The 22,924-nt window shown below is 43.0% G+C and overlaps 1 protein-coding gene across 12 annotated transcripts in view; it reads right to left on the bottom strand.

Annotated features, from left to right (window-relative positions):
- Positions 1–22,924, bottom strand: part of arhgap32b (Rho GTPase activating protein 32b) — a 121,435-nt gene that overhangs the window by 82,245 nt on the left and 16,266 nt on the right. For 11 of the 12 annotated variants that reach the window (XR_009792606.1, XR_009792610.1, XR_009792608.1 and 8 more), the window contains exon 1: positions 8,263–8,433. Coding sequence is in view for 3 of the 12 variants with exons in the window: in XM_061804439.1 (XP_061660423.1) it covers positions 8,263–8,357 (95 nt within the window). In the remaining 9 variants the exon portion in view is untranslated. Of the gene's footprint in view, positions 1–8,262; positions 8,434–22,924 lie in introns of those variants that run through there. The other variant, XM_061804437.1, reaches the window with a different exon arrangement.

The raw sequence follows: 22,924 nt of genomic DNA, 5'->3' as shown, positions 1-22,924 counted from the left end.
CTCACCGCGGTTGGCCGAATCCACTGATGTGAAATACATAGCCCAGGTGTGCATTTTCGTTGTTATGGTGTTTTGTGATCATCGACATGAACTCACACAGTTACAAAAAAATTTAAATTTAATTATGTCGTGTAATATTGGCTCATGCAAGGGACAGAAACATATATTTACACAAAGAATCCTCAATGCAATGCATTTTTGTAGTGGGTAGATCTCTGTGACTTGATCATTCTATTTCATTATTGGTCATTCTTAAAAAAAAAAAAAACCTAAAAAAACACCCTCCCCCACCCCCGTCGATCACTGGCTGCTGTAGATCTTGGGGTAAACAAGTCTGTGGGGGGGGCGTGGGGGAATGTACATTTTACACAAGTGATTACGGTTTCCGTGGCATTAAGGTGAAAACGTGTAGAGGCTATTGATACTCCTGTTGTTATACTCAGTCCCCACCTCCCTTCCATTCTTAACTGCACTTACCCAGTAACTGAAAAGAAAATCAGAATCAGCTTTATTGACCAAGTATGAAAACAACACAAGGAATTTTTCTCCAGTAGTTGAAGCTGCCCTAGTACCAAATATGTCAGTCAATTCACAGGGAGCAATTTTATTATGATTTTTTTAAACGCAGATGCAGCATTTAGAGCAGTTAGAATGCCGATTACAGCAATAGTCTAGTGTAGGGGTATTCAAGTGATCGCCGAGGCGGTTTTGGTCCATCACGTGATGCATGCCCCCACAAAAAAAAAAAAAAAAAAAAAAACCATCCTATTTTCCATCCCTTCGCTTGATTCAGGTGTGGCCAATCTGCCCATCGCACGCGCATAAAGGTGTATTCTAGGAAGCGAGCCTCCTATTTACCGTCTCAATCTTACTTTCTCCATGGAAGTGGCGGCGATGCGTTCGTGCCCCCCGCCCGTCAGTATATCGCGAGAGGCTGGCTGCTTGAGAAGTACAACTTGGGGTAAAAAAAAAGTCTGGGCACACCTCGTCTAGTGCAATGACCATTGTGCAAAGGGTGTCAAGACTTCAAGGAGTATATGAAGGTTATAGCGCCTAGTTGTAGTCCATTCATAAATAATACAAATACTGATACAATACCAGCAGGATGTGACAACAACTGTGGCAGCAACCTGGCAGGATGTTGCAATGGAATTGTAAATTAGCTGTTCAAGAATTCAACAATTTCATTGCAAAAGGGAAAAAAGCTGTTGGAATGCCTGCTAGTTTTGGTTTGCATTGATCGTACGAGCCTACCCGACAGAAGGAGCTGGAAGAGTCGATGGCCAGGATGTGGAGGGTCCGATGGGATCTTGCTCACTCCTGTACTAGTTCGGGTGGCTTCCAAGTCCTCAAGGGTGGGTAGGGTGGTGCTGACAATCTGTTCAGCAGTTTGGATTGTTCGTTGCAGTCAAAGTTTGTCCTTTTTTGTGACAGTCCCAGACCAGACTGTGATGGAGGTACACAGTACTCATTCGATGACCGCTGTGTAGAACTGTCTCAGCAGCTCTTGTGGCAGGCCGTGCTTCCTCAGAAGCCAGAAGAAATACATCCTTTGCTGGACTTTTTTGAGGATAGAGTTTATGTTTGTCTCCCACTTCAGACCCTATGAGACTGTAATTCCCAAGATATTGAAGGTCTCGACAGTTGACACAAGACAAGTGGATAACATGAGGGGTAGTTGTGGTAGAGGGTGGCTCCTGAAGTCCACAATCACCTCTGAAGTCTTAAATGTGCTCAGCTCCACGTTACGTTGGAGACACCAAAGCGTTAGCCTCTCCACTTCCTGTTGATACGCAGACCTCTTGCTGTTTTTGATGAGCCCAATGACTGGTGTCATCTGTAAACTTCAGGAGTTTGACAACTGAGTGCCTTGAGGTGCAGTCATTCGTGTGGATCGAGAAGAGCAGAGGGGTGAGGACGTAACATTGGGGTGCCCCGGTGCTGATGGCCCATGTGGATGAAGTGGCGTCCCCCAGCCTCAACTGCTGTGTCTTGCCAATACGGATCGACTGACAGATGGCAGGCAGAGACATTGAGCTGGAGAAGCTTGGAGGAAATGAGTTTGGGGGTTATGGTGTTGAATGCAGAGCTGAAGTCAAACAGGATCCTTGCATAGGTTCCCATGCTATCGAGGTGTTCAAGGATGAAATGCAGACCCATTTTGAGTGCATCATCCGCGGACCTGTTTACCTCGGTAGGCAAACTGCAATGGGTTTAGCTAGGGACCTGCAATGCTGTTTCGGTAATCCAATACGAGGCATTCAAGGGACTTCATTGCCACATATGTTAAGGTTACAGGCCTGTGGTCTTTTAAACCCGAGATTGCAGGTTTTTTGGGGACCCGGATGATGGTGGAGCGTTTGAAGCAGGTTGGTACCTCGCACACTCGGAGAGACCCGGTGAAGATCTTTGTGAAGACTGGAGAAAGTTGGTCTCCACAGACTTTGAAGCAGAATGGTGACAAGGTCGGGGCCAAGCACTTTGGTGCTCTTTTGTTGAAGATGCGCCTCGCGTCCTGTTCGTGGATGGTCAAAGGAGGAGTCGGAGATGTTGAAGTGGTCTGTGGTGCGAAATGGTGAGTGTGTGGAGTCAAAGTGTCCTTTTCAAATCTGCATTAAAAGGTGTTCAGTGGGATAGCTCACTATTGTCATCTATTGGGGATCATCGCTTGTAATTACTAATTATAATTCATGCCAGATTTTTTTGGAGTCGTTAGCGCCAAATTGTTTTTCCACCGTTGCTGCATATTTACAACAATCATTTCTTTAATCAGCTGGTTTCTTGTGAGATTGTACAGGGCCCTATCCCCACTATGACATACAATCTCTTTAGCCTAATGGAGTTGCTTAGTCGGACTATAAACCACAGCTTGTTATTGAACATGCCAAAAAAAAAAAAAAAAAAAAAAAAAAAGAATTGTTGGTAAACACGCTTCCTCACAGAAACTGACATATGCCGTAACAGCATCAGTGTATTCATCCAGGCTGCTCGCTGAAGACACTCCAGTCGGTACAGTCTTAGCTTTGAAGTTCTAATTTTACCTCCTTGGTCTACTTTTTCAGGTCGCAGGGGCAGTAGCATCAGTAGGGATACCCAGAATTCCCTTTCCCCAGCCACTTCATCCAGCTCTTCCAGAGGGATCCGAATGAATTCCCAGGCCAGCCAAGAGACGATTTTTCCAGCGTGTCGTGGGTCGTCCCCGGGGTTGGTTTCCAGTGGGACATGCCTGGAACACCTCACCAGGGAGGCGTCCGGCTCGGATGCCGCAGCCACCTCATCTTGCTCCTCTCAATGCGGAGGAGCAGCGGCTGTACACCGAGCCCCTCCAGGATGACGGCGCTTCTCACCCCATCTCTAAGCAAGAGGCCAGACACCCTGCGGAGGAAGCACATTTCACCCCCTTGGATCCGGGATCTTGTTCTTTCAGTCGTGACCCACAGCTCATGACCATAGGTGAGGGTAAGAACGTAGATCGACTGGTAAACTGAGAGCTTTCGCCTTTCGACTTAACTTACGTTCACTTTTTCGACAATTTTACCAAAGGTTTCACATACTTAAGTTCTTGCCTTTATGTAGCTATCAAGTTCATTAGGCAGTAATCAAAGGAGCCTAGGGGAGCGTGGGGAATGACAGGATATTTGTTTTTTTTATTGTGGTGTAGCAGTGATCCAAAGTGTTATCTTCCCTTGCCGGTAGTCTATGTGAGTCTGGGTGTTTCTCGTTTATTTCTTCACTGAGCGTTAGCAGTGCTGTCTTCATGCTAGCTTGGGGCGTAGCCCTAGTATCAACGAAGCAAACTCACGCAGCAAGTAAAATGGCTTACAGTTCATGAACAGCTATTCCAAGAGGGCTGCATGCACAATTTGTCATTGATAGCGTGGCCTTGCCAGTCTCCAGACATAAATCCAATAGAAAATCTTGGGAGGGAGCTGAATTACCGCGTTTCTCAGCGACAGCCCAGAACCCTGTCTGATCTAGAGAAGAACTGTGTGGAGAAGTGGGCCAAAACCCCTCCTGCAGTGTGTGCAAACCTGGTGAACAACTTCAGGAAAAGTTTGACCTCTGTAATTGCAAACAAAATGCTACTGTACCGAATATTAACATTGGTTTTCTCAGGTGTTCAAATACTTATTTGCAGCTGTAGCACACAAATAAATTGTGAAAAAAAAAAAAAAAAATCATAGATTGTGGATTTTTCTTTTTAAATCTTCTCTCTCACAGTGGACTTGCACCCATGTTGAAAATTTCAGATTGTCCTCCATGATTTCTAAGTGGGAGAACTTGCAATACAGCAGGGTGTTCAAATACTTCTTTTCTTCACTGTATAAGTCACAAACATGGCACAAACTAACAGTGACAGTTACAGCACACAATATTCCAACATAATTTAGTGTGGATTTTAAAACTAATTTTTCCACAACGTTGTCTGTTTACCGTGGGTGATTAACCTATTTGATTTGATTCATTCGATTTGACAGTTGACAATTTTTTGTTTCATTTAAAGGAGTTTATTTGACGGATTTGGTAGTTCAAATCATGTCCTCGTTGACATGCACAGCTTTTACTTATAAACTGGCTGTGAACACAGAAGCAATTACTTCAGTAGGGCATCCCCATTATGCTTCCTCTGCAACATTCCGATGTGGCCCAATCTTGGCTCACTTCACCCTGGCTTTGCTGCAACACTGTGCCCCGAGAAGGTGCTTGTTGTCATTCACTACACTCAATCTTCATCAAATTTACAAACCCTCTCGAGACTCTTTTTGTGAAAAAGTCACGAGCAATTTGCAATGGCAATAAACAGGAGGAGACAAAAGGAACCCAGTGGACAGCAATTGTGTTGGACATTGCTAAGCTAAGTAGCCAACGCGACTGTGTGTGGTTGTTTATGAAGGCATTCACATTTACAGTTTTGGAATGAACACACATGTAGGTATTCCACAACTGGAGATACTAACCCCTGCCAGAGAATAATAGCATGTTTACTCATTCATGTGTATTTATGTGTGAGTTTGAGAATTCCATGTATGATATGCAGTAATACACGAATATAAATGTGTGGTGAAAAAGGCTCACGGTTCAGATCAAAGAATATATCTGATTTGTCCCTAACCAATCCAGTTTCCATATTAACTTTGAAAAATATTGTCATATTTGATGTTTGTTTCTGTATTTCTTTTTATACAATACAACAAATGGTCAGTTTTGGCATATGGATGGAAGAGTTAACGACAGTACAGAAGTTTCTTTCGACAGTACACGAGATCAAAATCTATGTTCCAACCATAATCCCCGAGCTTTTGAAGGTTTAACACATAAATGAATGAAAAAGGTTCAGAATTTGTTCCCAAAATAGTTTAATGAATGACATGAGCTAATCTGGATAAATAAATTGAGACAAACTAGAAATGCGTTTCAGGCTGATGATGTCAGTGTTGGGAATGTTACTTAAAAAAATTTGAAATGTATAAAATTCTTGGAAAAGTAACTAGGTGCATAAAACAACATTTATCTGTCACACGCTCTTTTCCGTTTGTTCGTCAAGACTCCCAGCATTCGTTTTACGATCATATATTGATGGTAAACACAGTAAGACCAATACAAATCTTCTTTGGGACTACGTTTTACAGACAGAAATATACGACTGTGAAGGGGAGGTGATGTATATTGGTGTTTCTTTTGTGAATCAAACAAGTGCAGTTGTGCAGAAGAAAGTTTAAAGTGTCAGACTTGATATGTGGTCACTTGAGTTCATGCGGCCCAAATTATTTGGAGTCGGTGTAAAGTGAGGGATTTTTTGCTTGGTGCAGGCTATCGGGTGTTATTTAAACCCCCATACCTGGTACTAGATGCAAGTGGAAGCTCCTCTGTGATATGAACTAGTTTTAGGTGAAAATGAGTCGAGGTTTATGTGGAACTTTTTGTTTTTTTGGTGATGCAGCAAAAGTGCCTTAGGCCATGCTCACACCGCACAGTCCTCTCATTCATTATCAATGGCACCCATCTGCAGCTGCAGCAGCCACTGTGGGACAGCAAAAAAGTGAGTGGAAAAACATACTACTGTCCATCTAGTACAACATATTAAAACTCAACATGAGGAAAAGCTGTGCCCAATAAAGTAAAATGTGTACACATGTATTAATTCTTGAAAACAAAGTACTGTATCGGGTTCAGACGGAATATTTGTCAATCATCCAGTCAATTTCACTGGAATGCCTGAATACGGTTATGTTAGTGAAACAAAAACTGCGCCTTCAAAAATCCAGCCTTGCTCCGTTATTGAGCCTTGCTCACTAGGAAACGAGCTCAATTCAGAGAATTTAAATGAGTCAAATTTCCCAAAATGGAAGAAAGTGCAGTCATGGTGTTTTCCTGCACTTGAGTGCTTTAATAGGGGTTCACGATCAATGTTCAAAACAGAAATCTATTTGAAGCAACACGTAGCCAGATTGTAAATAGGATAAAAAAAAAAAAAAAAGACATGTTCAAATAAAACAATTACAATTTCATAATGGTTTGACCAAAAATAAAAACTGTTTAGTCCTTGGAGACAAATCGAAAATAAAAAGTTTCCTATATGTTAAAAAAAAAAAAGTGTCCAAGCAAAACAATTACAATTTCATAACGGTTTGACCAAAAATAAAAACTGTTTAGTCCGTGGAGACAAATCGAAAATAAAAAGTTTCCTATATGTTAAAAAAAAAAAAAAAAAAAATTAGTGTCCAAGCAAATGAATCTTACATTCACTGATTTATAATCTGAAGAGAACTACGCCACATGCCTCCTTACAGGTTGGGAAGCACAAACAAACTTTAGGTTCCTTCACCTGGATATCAAATTTGGCTCATTCCACTTAAAATATGTTCAAGACAGACAGGTCTAATTTCACAGAAAGGGAATATATGATATTTGTAAATGCACAAGTAACTATAGGTATCTCACAATAAGCTTCTCGGCCTTCATTTCTCTGCTTTTCAATTACTGCCTTTTTGTTGTAATACTGAACCACTGTCTAATGTATGCTAAGCTACTGCTGCCATGGTAACCCTGGGGCAGGATTTAGACCTAGTTCAGGACGTTAGAACAGTGCGCAGTGAGCAAGTGGGGGCTGAGCTAGACGAAGGCAACACAAAAATGACAGACTGATACTCGTACTCACATTCATAGGCTGTTGGCTACTTGGATGAAGGAAATTAGTATGTACAGTTTGGAAAGCCGCTAAGAAGAGTGACAAGATGAGCACTAATTGATTGAAATACAAAAGGAAGTAGAGCTTAACGTATTGCAGTAGACTTAATTTCCTCTCCACGATACCTTTCGAAGGAGATACCCGCAAAAGGTGTTGGAGGTTGGTTATAGTTAGTTTATTGGTTGAGTGTCACATCAATGAAATGCAATCTGGAAGTGACGAGTGAGATCCCACGTTCGTGCATCGGGGAATAAGAAACCCTCCATTGGATGGGAAATCGTCCTCAGGAACAAAAAACAATAATGACTCTTGCGTGTGTTGTTTTTTGTGTTTGTGTACACTACAGTCCCTTTGCAAACAGTATTCAGCCCAAAATGTCCTTGGGTAACTTTTTTTGTTATACTACAAAGGATTGCACATGTAAATGTTTCAGGGTGGATACATGATGGCACAGGGCTACATAGGTGTGAGTAGAACGATGATGTAACTGGCAGAAAGCTCACGCTCTTGGGCCATCAATGGAGACTCGTAGTTGAGCTCACTTTCGGGAATTTCCTTTCTAATTTACGAATACGAATACGAATGTCTGTCACCTAGTTACTATTGGTTGTACAGATGTGGGTGGGGGACAAAATTGAAGATGTGATGGTGACTGTGCAAAGTCATTTTAATTCAGCTACAGTGCTCAGGCACGTCAAGCAATGCCTCCTCATCTGCCTCCAAATTCTCCTACCCTGTATGTATATACTAGCGTCATTTCTCCTGAAGACATAGGCAAAGCAGAGAAACACACTCTCCTGTCATCGACACTCCAGCACATGCATACACCCACTTGAACAACAGACACATCCTGACCATCTGGCTCTCAGTGGATGACATGCACATATGCAATCAGTACTTTTACTCGATGTGACTACAACAACAACAACAAAAATGGGACGGGGAATCTAAGCACAATCTAAGGTGTGGTCCTCTCCTAACGTACGCAACCATCTACCTCGGTGGTTCACTCTGGTGCAAAATGTTTCAAGTTTCTTCTTTTAAGAGTGTGTGGCTTCGTACGGTAGCCTTACCTGTCCAAGATGTCAAGGCTGGATGTGGCTGTGGCTCCCAGCAGTCCAAGCGCTGCACTTCCCACCGCTGCGGCAGCCCCGCTGCCCGCCTCCATGATACTGACTCACTGCAATGTGCAGCCTGCCAAGAGACGTCGAGAGAGAGCGAGAGAGAGAGAGAGAGAGAGAGAGAGAGAAGCTGACATATAAATAAGGGAAGAGAGCAATAGAGAGGAAGGAGAGGAGCAAGGGTAGAGAAGGAGAGGAAAAGACTGATGAGATCAAATAAGTCACACGTATACTGTCGATGCAAGAGCAAAGATGTTGATTGCTGGGGGTGGGGCATCGAAGATTGTGACAGACACACACACAAAAAAAATGCTTGTCATTTGGCATGGGGATAAAAGTGGGTAAGAGAAAACCGTAAAATGTATTCTGCAGGCCGTACATGAAATAATTGCTGCTAATAGATCTTTTTACTGCAAGTTTAGGGGTGTTTTCAGCACATGGAGATTCTGGCCAACAAAACTCAGTGTAAATTAACAGTGAAGCAGACACCGGCTGCACTGCTTTGGTGTCCTTGCAATGTCTGACATCGCTACCTTCGACCTAGAATTTGCATTTTAAACTCAAATTTCTTTCAGGCGTACTGCAAAATCTGATCAAAGCGTGAATGAATAGTAGCAGATAATTACTCTCAGAGCAACTGTAAAAGGAAAAGTTTATGCCAGCTTTCTCGGGAATCAAAGACAATGCATTGTGCACACAGGAGAGTGATGCCAAGGACGGGACGGGCCAAGGAGCACAACGAGACATTGTTACGTTGGTTGCCTTTATACTTGAGGGCAACCACGTGTGCAGTTTTTGCAATGTACTGCAGTTCTCCTCCGAATCAGGGGTGTCACTATGGCAGGTATTGACTAGGAGGCGTTTCCTCGGCATTGTTTGGTAAATTTCTGGTAGCCGTTTTTCCTACTACTTTCTCTAAACGATGGCGACCATGTTACACTGTCTGCTAAACAAATGGGCCTAGATAACCAGACGATATGCTGCAAAATTGATCGAGAAGGCGACGGCGTAGGTGGTATGAGGTAACTGACTACGTCATCACAGTATGTGACTAAATGGGTCAATCACAAGAGATGACATGAGCGGCAACAATTTTTGTCACGTGCACGTCTTACGTACGCTTGTTGGTGCGGGCCAATGTGTCAGTCACGTGATGCAATTTGGTGTTGTCAGCTGCTTTAAACTCGTGTGTGGGGAACGAAGCCTAGCTCAAACCCAAATCAACTGAAGTCAGTGAAGCAGGCTAGCATGTCTCCAACAAGTAGTTGCCATTTTTACATTTTTTGTCCATGGTAGGACTTAAAGCAATGTCCTCTGACCCCAAAGCCCAAGTCCTCACAGCTTGAGCTACTGAACCGGCGACCCAAATATATCATAGCGGAAGCAATCTTTTTTGTTGTTTGTATGGCTGGGTAACTAATATAATTTTAATTGTGAATGCAATTTCGGCAGCTATGATTGAATAAACTTGATCCTTTGCAATTTTTGCACTGAAAATGCATGCTCTGCTGCATAACCAACCAACCAACCAGTAGTCAGTCTACCACGAGGGGGTGAAAGCATGGTTAAAGATTACTGGGTAGGCCAAATAAGTGATCGTACCTACTGGTGCATTGTGAGAGAATAAAGTACAGCAAAAACTGAAGATGAAGAGCATCAGTTTGCCGAACTACTGCCTTCAAACATATGACCATTCTTTCCATTGCTTTATGTTCCATTATGAACTCATTGTGGATTAAGGGCAAATGATGTAAAACAAAAAAATAGTATACTTAATCAGTTAGTCCTTGTTAAAATTTAAATGAATGATAATCCATTCATTTTTAAAGATTAATTTTGTACGGAAAACTGTTTATGTAGTTTGTTGAAAAGAAGTGAAATAAAAATACATAAATAACTGTGATTAATAATTGTGATTACAATATTGATCAAAATACTCACGATAATCATTTTGGCCATATTTGTGCAGCCTTATTGGCAAGTTTTCTGCCTAGATTGAATAAGCACACTGTGTTATAACACACTGGGCCTGACCTCAAGAGAGCAAGCAACACTCACCCAATAGTTCTTTACCTTGTTGGGGGTACTTTAACGTCATGAGGTTTATAGCCATATTCGGAGAACCCCTCATAAGTGGAAAAATAAAATGGAATTCATTTCAAATTCAAAACAGGTACCAAGTAACAGTACCCGACAAAATATATGTGTTTGAAGAACGGAAGCAATAAAACACACATGCACAAGCAAACACACACACATACATACAGGGAGTCCTCGGGTGAAAATGGTCTCGAGTTAAAACGTGACAACGCCTGTCCCCCGTCCGCCATTTTGTCTAGCTAATGTGCATGGTGCTTGTCGGTGTTTGTGCGGCGGGAGTATCTTCGCATTCTGCGCCCGCTGCATCTTTTAGCAATGCTTCCGCAGCCAAAAGAAAGTCCATTACCATGGAAACAAAGCTCAAGATCATAAAAAGATCTGAAAAAGGAGAGACACCGACAAACATCGGTCAAGAACTAGGCTTCGGTCGGTCGTGCTGAATTAATTAATTATTAATCACTATGACAAAGCCCGTATTTCAGTGCATGTGAAGGGTTTTGTTATTATATCGGATCCAGCGATCACAAAATAACATTCTTTAGTACTTCTTGAGATGGAGAGGCTACTTATCTTATAGACTGAGAACCAGATTCCGTCGCACTACCGAAGCACAGGCTCCCCTTCTCCTTCTCCATACACCTCTCAGCAGTAATGGTAAGTACGGCATCTTATTTGTTTTTGTCAATGTATTTGTCTTTTATGTGAAGTACTAAGTAAAGTAAATTCTGACTAATGGTGAAATCTGAGTTGCATTACCAGCATTGGAACAGAACTCATTTCTTAACCCAAGAACTCTGTGTGTCTTTTATATATATATATATATATATATATATATATATATATATATATATATATATACACACACATACACACACACACACACACACACACACACGCACCTCTATTTACGAAATTAATCCATTCTGGAAGCTGTTTCATAATGTGAATTTTTTCGTAAATTGAAGCGCAGTTTACATGTAAATAGCCTAATCCGTTCTGATCTGTGATGAGCAGTCACTCAAATTTAAAACATGTATGGGTGTGGTCAGTCATGCCCGCAGATATAAAGTTACGGGTGTGGCCCACCAGTCATGCCCGCAGATATCAAGTTGCAGGTGTGACTAGGGATGGAATCTCAACACCTTCAAATATTTTACTGAGTTGTTATACCAGAGTATATTGTTGTTACCTAAAACCATAATCATAATTTATTGACACTGCACAGACTGAAGACATTTTTAAAGAGGTCAATAGACATTCAATTTCAAAACTCAATATTCATATAATCAAATCATTTTATTACATCATGATGTATTGTTAGAATCTAGCGTAATTTACGGCGCTATCTATTGTCAATCCATTGATGAAAGCTAGCACGAGATGATCTATATCTTCCTAAAGCATGGAGAGGGGAATAATTTTCAACGTCAAGATAATGCGGTAACCACGGGGGGGAAATGACCGTTCGCATTTAGATATATGGACAGACTGGTCTAATGTTAAAACTTAGACCAAGTCAAAGTAAATCACAATCTCATATTTATTATAGTTAGATACTGAAACATTACCTGTGTTATATCCCAGAAATTTTTCAGTGGAACTGAATTTCCTTTGACATGGCTCATGACGTTGATGATTTTCAACGTAAATGTGCTCGCAGTACATGCGCTTTGGCATATCTTCCAAACATGCTCAGTATGGTTAACTTGCATTTCCTGTTTCCGAGTGAATACTGATTGTTTAGGATCAGGGTTCTTTTATTACCAACGTTTATTAAATAAACTAATGTTAAGCCCAACGTTCCCTCTAATTTTTTACGTGTCTGAGCATACACACTTAGCCCGTGAGCGCCCCCTTTGCCCACTGTGAGCAACATCAGACATATGCACTGTGGTCAGATCAGTCTCATCCATTGAAGTTACATGGCTCATTCCAAGATTCAGATTACATCTTTTATATTCCCATCAGAATATTTTTAAGAATAATCATCATAATCATTTTTTGTAACCCACAATGATATCCCTGTCTGTTTTTCTGTAAAAGTGAATTATTGCTTGCAGAATATATTTAGCAATACATGTTAAAAGATGAATGATGCTCCCAAACTGCTTTAGGGTTAATGTTATGTTGCCGCCTATATTTAAAATACAGAATTAGCTATTTGTGCATTTTATTGTCTGTGCTTTCATCCTCGATCAGGCTGTGCCAAGGTTGAATTTTAACATTATACACCATCTCATACTATACTTTCTACTTTGGCTTCAGACCAGACCTTTTTGACTCGAAAAAAAAAAAAAAAAAAGAGAAAATCTCATCTAGTTTCACCACTTTTTCTTCTATTATTCACATACCTCAACATTCATTGAAGAAACAGCACTTTTCTTTTTTTTTTTACTTTAGCATTATTATCGGGAGTAAACACAAGCAGCATGTCTAACTCTCTCTGCTCTACGTTGCGCATACTGTGTTGCTTACAGAAGCACTGGTGGTGTTTGTAATTATGAGTGTACCCCTTTAAGAGCTGGAGGGCGGCGGAGTCGGGTAAACTAGCAGGAGACCTGTGCTTTGATGTTGAAAAAAAAAAAAAAAAAAAAAAAAAAGTCGGGCTGTGGTTCACTGCACTGGATCAGTTTTCATGTGCGCTGAGAATGTGCGACAAGGTGAGCAATTGCATTGGTCAAGACTACACAAAATAAGCGACCTCTTTCAATATCTATGTATTTCCACAATTGATTTTTCGTGCTCGACTGTGCAGTTTGCAAGTGCAATGGCGCACCATTGAAATGAAAGAAATTTCTGGGTTGGTTAAAAACAACTCAACAATCTTGGCTATGAAAGGGAGATTAGAGATGTGTCTACACCTTGCTAACGCGGAAGTCTTCAGTGCTCTGTTTTTTTTAGAAGAGGGTTAACAGTAGCTCCTTTAAGAGCTTTAAGAAACTCGCCAGACTGAAGTGAGCAATTGATTATTTGTTGCAAATCAGCTAGCATTGATTTCACAATAGTTCTGAAAAAAGATGGGAAATATAGAAGCGTGGCTCGTAGGTGGTGCCAAGTCTGACTTGGTGGAAGTTATCTTAGTGCTCTGCGTAGAACGCCTGGCTACCGCTGTTGCAAGTAGCAAGGAAAAGTAGAAGGATTTGCCGTTTTCTTTTACCAGGTCGAACCTCAATTGTTTGCGTGAGCTTTCCACAAGTAACACGCCGCTTCTGATTGTTGAGCTTGGCAAATATCAGGTACCAAAAGTTGACAGACAGATTTTGTATCGCTCGGGATTGCTGGGGGGAACAGACAGCTTTAGCGATCAAATGATCACATTGTGGCTGTCAATCCAATTGGGTGGGGTGCGCCCCCAGCAAAGTCAATGTAAGGATAACACTGATGAACACCACAACACCACCCTGCACAACTCAATTCTCAACCGAGGGAAAACACTTTTTAATGTTATACATATACAGTATTTGTATATTGAAGGAAGGACAAAGTGAAAGCCAATTACAAAGTTCTCTTGGGGATGAACCTGGACAATCGGAAGATGACGAGTATTTCTTCTTCAACGAGGACTCCTTGGATGCCTTTATCATGCCTTTGGTTGAGGTGTTCAAGTGTCTATATCTATTCTTGTTCAAGGTGACTCAAACAAAACAGATGGCCGCCACCATTTAGTTTCACCTTCCAACTTTCCAAACTACTTTAGTTTTGATGTACTAGTGGAGCACTAAACAAGATGCAATAAAATATAGATTGTAGCTTACGGTCCATCCCTCCCAACATAAATGGCTAAAACCTTGCTGGTAAAATGCAGACCTCAAAAGCATTTTGACATAAAGCATTGAAGATATTTGAGTTAAGGTATTTAATATACAAAGTGGAAATTTGGTTCATTTGCACTAGGGCCAAAAAGAAAAAAAAACAAAAACATTTGAATAACTCAGCGAAGTCGACTTGAAAAAATAGGTCAACACAAAATTTCTTAATTTTTTTCAGTACTTGTAAATGGTCGCTGTTGGAGTGAGCCGGAGAACGGTAAACAGAGTCGAAAGGCTTTGCCATTGGCACTAGTGGCCTCATGGAACCCCGGCCGACCGGTACACTCTTGCCAGTGCTGACTCAGTCCAACACGTCACAGCCTTGCTCCATGTCCATGTCCATGTCCATGTCCTAGCGTCCCAATAAAGATACTTAAGGGAAATTTGACTGTTGTGTTCACGAGCTAATGACAAGTCTGTGAGTTAAGGAGCTAAACAGCTTGCTCCACCACGGTGGTGTTTAAAACATTAGTTATGCGTTCGAGTCCCTATTTAAAAACACACAATGACGTTAACAACTTAATTACGCATAACCTCAGGTGGCCTGGATTGCTCAGGAAATAGATGATTTCAGCAAAGTGCTCAAAACCACAGAGTAGCTGGATTCACATGAAGACTTTTTTTAGATCATTCTGATTGAAGCTCTCTGGTCAAATGTAGTAGCGAATTAACTCATATCGTCGATGTTACGTGTGCTTCACAGTTCCGCTGGGGAACATCATTGCGTTAAAAAAAAAAAGTCCAGTGCAAAAAATACGACACAGACTTATCTGATAAGCAAAAATATCTCAAAGGAAAACAAAGCATGTCCGCGCCACAGGTAAGTAACCAAATATGGTACTCAACTATGATATTAAGTACTGTTACTTCATAACTTTACTTAAGTAAAAAGTAGTCCTCCAACAAAAAATTCCCAGAGTAAGAGTAAAAAGTACACCATGAAATAACAAGTACTGAGTAAATGGTGTTTGTTTTTTTTTTTTTAAACCATAGCATCAAATACAATTTAAAACAATACAAAATCAAACGTGAATGTGGAAATTCTGATGTTGCTACGTGTTTGTGTGTATACACGGACAAAATAAAAGAAAAAAATAAATTTGCAATTTACTGAACAGTGTTTTCTAAAGTTATTTGATCTGAAATTAGACTTTACACCAATCTGATCAGCTTTATGGGTATCGGCTGATACGACGCATTTTACGCTGATTGGCTTTAACGTCAAGACATTTACTCTGTCACCTTCATATACACTATATTTTAATCCAAACGGTAGTTTAGTTTTAGCCTTGTTGCAAGTCTTTTGGCGTAGGATTGTAAATACCTGCCCACCAATAGTTATTTAAAAAAAACATGTCAGTGCTGTGGGGACAGCCAACACGTTTGCGACAGACAACACACAATGCCCGGATCAGAACATAAAAATAAATTTGGTCTTTTACAATTGCACTGTGTCAGATCAAACCTTGTATTTCAAAACTAGCTCATTCTGTTTTTCCTGGGCTTCATCTTGTTAACTAAAACATGAATCAGATACACTTGGTTCCATTTCGACGACAACATTAATCGATCACATAAGAACAAAATGGGGAACAACGTGTTGTGGTCACCAGTGCTTGAGAGAGGGCGTTTCATTTTTTTAATACAATACGACTCACAAGCAGGTAACAAAATGTTATCCAGCCTACCAAGCTAGTGCTATCAATAACATTTGTAAGCGAACACGCAGCCATTCTGTTGAATCATGCTCTTAAAGTTGTGTGTGTGATGCAATTTAATTACAGTAAGTGAGCACCCATTTGTTACATGTTGTAATGTTGGTTTGACCTGACTGGACAAGAACAGTGATTCCAACCTTTATGGAATCAGGGAACACATTTTACAATTGGAAAATATCACAGTACACAAAAAAAAAAAAAAATGTCACAAAAAGTGGATACATAACTACACTTCCTGCCATATAATAGAAGAACATTAATTTGTTCCGTCTGTCACGATGCCTCACTGTCATAAACAAATTAGCAAAGACACATGAGTAGAACTAATTTTTTGAGAAGAAATTATGTACACGTAAAGTAAATGAATAATTGATTTAAAGAGACACATTGCTCCATGTTGTGACTGGATCGGTGAATGGTTATCGGTTTATAAACTCACTGATCGGCACCAAAAACCCTGATCGTGTAAAGAACACTAAAATACCCATGTTTGGAGAGACAGTGCCAGATGACTATTACAATAGATTAAATTGGTTTTGTTCTAACTGTAAATAAAGCACAGACAAAACAATTACCGTTAAAGGTGGATAGACGGGACAATCCTAGGAGCTAAGTTGTCTGAGGCTTCATGCCCCTGGTAGGGTCACCAATGGCAAACATGTCCTAGATGAGGGACCAGACACAGTACGACTCCAAAACCCCAATGATGAGTACAAAAATTGGTCTTGGTTTCCCTTGCCCAGACGCAGGTCACCGGGGGCCCCCCTCAAGAGCCAGGCCTGGAGATGGGACTCGAAGATGAGTGCCTGGTGGCCGGGCTGCACCCGTGGGGTAACATGGGTCTCACTTCCCATGGGCTCACCACCTGTAAGACGGGCCATAGGGCTCAGGTGCAAAGTGAGTTGGGCGGTGGCCAAAAGCGGGGACCTTAGCGATCCGATCCCCACCTACAGAAACTAGCTCTAGGGACATGGAATGTCACCTCTTTGGCAGGGAAGAAACCCGAGTTGGCACGTGAGGTCGAGAAGTTCCAACTAGATACAGTCGGACTCGCCTCTATGCATCGCTTGCGCTCTGGCACCACTCCTCTTGAGAGGGGTTGGACTTTGTTCCACTCTGGAGTTGCCTACCAGGAGAGACGCCGAGCAGATGTGGGTATATTTATTGCCCCCTGGCTTGGAGCCTGTATGTTGGGGTTTAACACGGTGGATGAGAGGGGGTAGCCTCCCTCCACCTGCAGGTAGGGGGACGGGTCCTGACTGTTGTTTGTGCTTATGCATCAAACAGCAGTTCAGAGTACCCACCATTTTTGGAGTCCTTAGAGGGAGTGCTGGAGAGCACCCTCTCTGGCAACTTAATCATTCTGCTGGGGGACTTCAATGCCCACGTTGGCAATGACAGTGAGACCTGAAAGGGCATGATTGGGAACTCAAGTGGTGTTCTGTTTCTGGACTTCTGTGCTCAGCACGGATTGTCCATAACAAACACAATGTTCAGGTATAAGGGTGTTCACATGTCCACCTGGCACCAGGACACTCCAGGTCGCAGTTCGACTTTGTGGTCGTGTCATCGGACTTGCAACCGCATGTCTTGGACACTCAGGCGAAGAGAGGGGCGGAGCTGTCAAATGATCACCACCTGGTGGCGAGTTGGCGCCGATGGCGGGAGAAGATGCCAGTCCGACAAGGCAGGCCCAAAGGTATTGTGAGGGTCTGCTGGGAATGGCTGGCAGATTCACCTGTCAGAAGGAATTTCAACTCCCACCTCCGAAAGAACTTTGCTCACATCCCGGAGGAGGCGGGGGACATCGAGTCCGAGTGGACGATGTTCCGCACCTCCATTGTTGAGGCGGCAGACTGGAGCTGTGGCCGTAAGGTGGTCGGTGCCTGTCGTGGCGGCAACCTAGGACACCAACAGTGAGGGATGCTGTCAAGCTTAAGAAGGAGTCCTATCGGGCATTTCTGGCCTGTGGGACTCCTGAGGCAGCTGATAGGTACTGGATGGCCAAGCGGAATGTAGCTTTGGTGGTCGCTGAGGCAAAAACCTGGGCGTGGGAAGAGTTCGGTTAGGCCATGGAGAACGACTCCAGGACGGCTTTGAGGAAATTCTGGTCCACCGTCCGCCGTCTCAGGAGAGGGAAGCAGTGCACCGTCAACACTGTGTATAGTGGGGACGGGGCACTGCTGACCTCAACTCGCAATGTTGTGAGTCGGTGGGGAGAATACTTTGAAGATCTCCTCAATTCCACCAACACGCCTTCCCACGAGGAAGGCGAGTCTGGATGCTTTGAGGCAGGCTCTTCCGTGCCTGGGGTTGTGGTCACCGAGGAGGTTAAAGAAATCCTTGGTGGCAGGGCCCTGGGGGTGGATGATATTCGCCCCGAGTTCCTAAAGGCCCTGGATGTTGTGGGGCTGTCCTTGTTGACACGCCTCTGCAACATCGCATGGACACCGGTGACAGTGCCTCTGGACTGGCAGACTGGGGTGGTGGTCCCCCTTTTCAAGAAGGGTGACCGGAGGGTGTGTTCCAACTATAGAGGGATCACACTCCTTTGACCCCCTGGTAAGGTCTACTCAGGGGTACTGGAGAGGAGGGTCCATCGGGAAGTCGAATCTCGGATTCAGGAGGAGCAATCTGGTTTTCGTCTTTGCCGTGGACCATCTCTACACCTCCGGCAGGATCCCCGAGGTTGCATGGGAGTTCGCCCAACCTACATGTGTTTTGTGGACTTGCGGAAGCCGTTCGACCGTGTCCCTTGGGGAGTCCTGTGGGGGGTTGTTCGTGAGTATGGGGTACCGAACCCTCTGATTCGAGCTGTTCGGTCTCTGTACGACCGCTGTCAGAGTTTGGTCTGCATTGCCGGCAATAAGTCAGACTCGTTCCCAGTGAAGTTGGACTCACCAAGGCTGCCCTTTGTCATCGATTCTGTCCATAACTTTTCTGGACTGAATTTCTAGGCGCAGCCGAGGCATAGAGGGTGTCCGGTTTGGTGGCCTCAGCATCGAATCTCTGCTCTTTGCAGATGATGTGGTTCTGTTGGCTTCATCAAGCCGTGATCTCCAGTGCTCACTGGAGCAATTCACAGCCGAGTGTGAAGCGGCCGGGATGAGAATCAGCACCTCCAAATCCGAGGCTATGGTCCTCAGTCGGAAAAGGGTGGCGAGTCCTCTCCAGGTCGGGGATGAGATCCTGCCCCACGTGGAAGAGTTTGAGTATCTTGGGGTCTTGTTCACGAGTGAGTGAAGAATGGAGTGGGAGATCGACAGACAGATTGGTGTAGCGTCTGCAGTGATGTGGACCTTGTATCGGTCCGTTGTGGTAATGAGGGAGCTACGTTGAAAGGCGAAGCTATCAATTTACCAGTTGATCTACGTTCCTACCTTCACCTATGGGCCTGAGCTGTGGGTCGTGACCGAAAGAACAAGATCCCAGATACAAGCGAATGAAATGAGTTTCCTCCGCAGGGTGTCCGGGCTCTCCCTTAGCGATAGAGTGAGAAGCTCGGTCATCCGAGAGGGGCTCAGTGTCACGCCGCTGCTCCTCCCCATCGAGAGGAGCCAGATGAGGTGGCTGGGGGTCTGATTCGGATCCCTCCCAGACGCCTCTCTGATGAGGTGTTCCAGGCATGTCCCACCGGAAAGAGACCCCGAGGATGACCCAGGACACGCTGGAAAGACTATGTCTCTCGGCTGGCTTGGGAATGCCTTGGGATCCGTCTGGAAGAGCTGGAAGAAATGGCTGGGGAAAGGGAAGTCTGGGTATCTCTGCTGAAGCTACTTCCCTTGCGAATCGACCGGGAAAAGCGGTAGATAATGGATGGATGGATTGATAGACGGGTACGTTTCACCAGTCCATGTTAAAATACACGGCCGAATATAAGCAAGTGTTTTTCAGAATAAAAGTAAAATTTCAACTGGGCATTGCTGCACTTGAAAACAGTTAACTGCTAATTTACTGAAGTTAAGTTCAATTGTGAACATAAATTCAATACAACTACCGTAATTTCCGGCCTACAAGCCGTGACTTTTTTCACACGCTTTCAATCCTGCGGTTTATGCGGTGATGCGGCTAATTTGTGCATTTTTTTTTTTTTTTGATAAAGGCCGCAAGGGGGCACTGAAGCGCAAAATGTAGAATGAGACTGGTGGAATATATGTGCCAAGGAAGTGACTTTTACTAGCCCTGTTAGCGCTGCGCTAACATTAGCGCTGCGCAAGCTTGTTGCTGCTGTGTTGGTGGCATCTGTTTACCGATAACTTTTTTTATCTTTACCTGTTAGCATCTGTTAGTGTTAGCGCGAGCGTGTTACTCGCATTATTGCTAGCATTTGCGCTAGCGTTAGCGCGGCGCACTACCATTAAACTCTCTCTGTGTACCATCTTATAAATATGATGTTTTCGCTGATAAGAAATTGGTCCGCTTGTCTTGGATAACTGGATAAACACATGGATCTGGTGAGTAAGTCGTCGCGATTTAAAGGGAAAACTTTGAAAGCATATGAACGTCTGGATGCATACGAATACTTTGTTGCTGGATCTGTTCTCATCAGGAATAAATCCCACATAGTGACGGGTTTGACAGCTCATGAACACGGAAGTCTGTTCGGTGACACGTTGACCTTAGCCGGAGTCCATCGATCTTTTCCGCTAGTATTAAATACAAATACCAATATTTAAATAAATGACCCCTGGTTTTACACAAAGTCCCATTCATTAACTATGATTGGAAAAAAAAAAAAAAAAGGACAGGGTCGTCTCCACGGAACGTACATGGAAGCGATTGCGCCACACTTAACCTCCGTAAACCGCTGCGACAGACTTTTTTTTTTTTTTTTTTTTAAATATGCATTGTTCTCAAATGAGCTGACTTGGAATTATAAATACTTTTTGGTCATATGAGGTTGAGAAGAGAGGCCCCGTAGCTCAGAGGTTAGAGCCAGGGGTTGTGGGTTCGTATCCCACTGGGGCCTCCACTCCCTGAGAAGGGTTGCGTCAGGAAGGGCATCCGGCGTAAAAATTGTGCCAAACATATACGTGCGTTCATCTGAGATGACACGCTGTGGCGACCCCGAAAGGGGCAAGCCGAAAGAAACACACAATTTGAGATTGAGAAGAATAATTCCTACCTGAAATGAAGTGATTGCTACACAGACGTGTTTGTATTTTGGTTGGACACCATCCTTCGTGTTTAATTGCCGAAATCCATCGATATTTTCTGGTCTTTTCAGCTGGTATTCCATAGAATGATCTCTTTGAATAAATATATCTGTCTCATCTGTTGTGACAACCAAGAGCACAACAGGTCTCGGGCAATTTGAAAAATCTGCTCCGGTTCAGCGGCTCCTGCAGCGCAGAGCAGCTAAGTTTGACCGGCAATATGGCACCGTGCAAAGTGTGACATCACATGCACGAGCTGTAAACTGAAAGGTGACTCAATCTTAGCAAAAGCAGGGCTGCTTAATCTTTGCTTAACATTGAACTAAAATTCATCTTTGAATTTTACCTAACGTGCAGACATATTGACAATCGTGAACTCAGAAGAGCTGAATGCAATTGTTGTCCATTATGCAAAGAACTGACGCAGAAGTTGGTTAATTTGCATATCAATGGTTTAGAACCGTCTGCTTTCAAACAAGCCAGAGGTCAAATGGACAGAGGACTCGCATTCTTTGCTTGTTAGAGGTGGAGAGGAGCCAGTTATGGAACAAAAGGAGAAGGATTAAGAGAATGAACACATTGTAGTGTCGCATCTGCTGCAGAACACTATTGCACAGCTGAATGTCTTTTGAGTACTTGTTCCTTCAGGCCTGCCGCACACCGTGGCTGAAACTTTCTCACAAGGTACGGTGTTCGGCAACTAGTTTTCATGAGTAGTTTTGCTGAATTGCAAGTTAGCGGTGTTGCGACATCGGAGCCACACCTGCCGATCAACAACGAAAAATGGAAATTCGTTAAAAAAGAAATAAATAAAACATAAGCCCGACCCAGCCGGCACTTGCTGCCAAGCACGACCAATACAGTAGATATCCATCCATCTTCTGAGCCGCTTATCCTCAGGAGGGTCGCAGGAGTGCCGGAGCCAATCCCAGCTGCCATCGGCCAGGAGGCAGGGTAAACCCTGAACTGATCACCAGTTGGTCGCAGGACACATGGAGACAGACAACAGTTGCACTCACAATCACACCTCATGACAATTTAGAGTCTCCAATTAATGCATGGTTTTGGGATGTGGAAAGAAACCGGAGGGCCCAAAGAAAAATCACACACGGGGAGAACATGCAAACTCCACACAAGCAGCAACACTCTCCAGCTGTTCCACCTTTTTACAATAATAATTATATTTATAATTTTAAATGTGGCTGACCTTGAACTAGCAAGCAAAGTACTGTGATTCTTATGTCGCTGAAATGCTTAGGTGCAGTCTTTGAATGGGTCTGTCAGTCACTGGCAACATATTCTCTCTCTCTCTCTCTGTCTCTTTCTCTCATAGCGAGACTTTGGCTAATTTGCATGAGACACCAAGTAGCCTCCTTTTTTCATCCTCTCTCATTCCCATTTACTGATAGTTCAGTGATTTGAAGAAGATAAAGATAAGATTCAAAGCTAATTAAAATTTTGGACATCTAACCTTGCCACAGAATAGACGAGAACTGTCCCTTTAAATCTTAGATGCAGTGACTGATGGGAACAGGCCTTGCTTGTGACCTTTGCTCAGAGTACTGATTTCATTTGGAAAAGGAGTTTTTGATCTTCCAAGCTCATCTGGGAACTGGATCACTGATCCTTAGTTACCTTGTAAGAACCTATACCATTCTTGCATATTCATGGTATTATACATTAAGTTTTAGTGATTATTTCATATTTAGTCTTCATACAGTATTAATTAAGCAAGCTCATTAAAAAAATCCCTGACCCATCTATGACCCTGTACTAACCTCACTAAAATTACGGCAATGTAATTGCACTAATTAATAATTATGGTGAAAAC

The sequence above is a fragment of the Syngnathoides biaculeatus genome, chromosome 18 (genome assembly GCF_019802595.1).
Source record: "Syngnathoides biaculeatus isolate LvHL_M chromosome 18, ASM1980259v1, whole genome shotgun sequence".
NCBI lineage: Eukaryota > Metazoa > Chordata > Actinopteri > Syngnathiformes > Syngnathidae > Syngnathoides > Syngnathoides biaculeatus.
The sequence above is the reverse complement of the archived record's forward strand: the minus strand, read 5'-3'. Positions and strand labels throughout refer to the sequence as shown.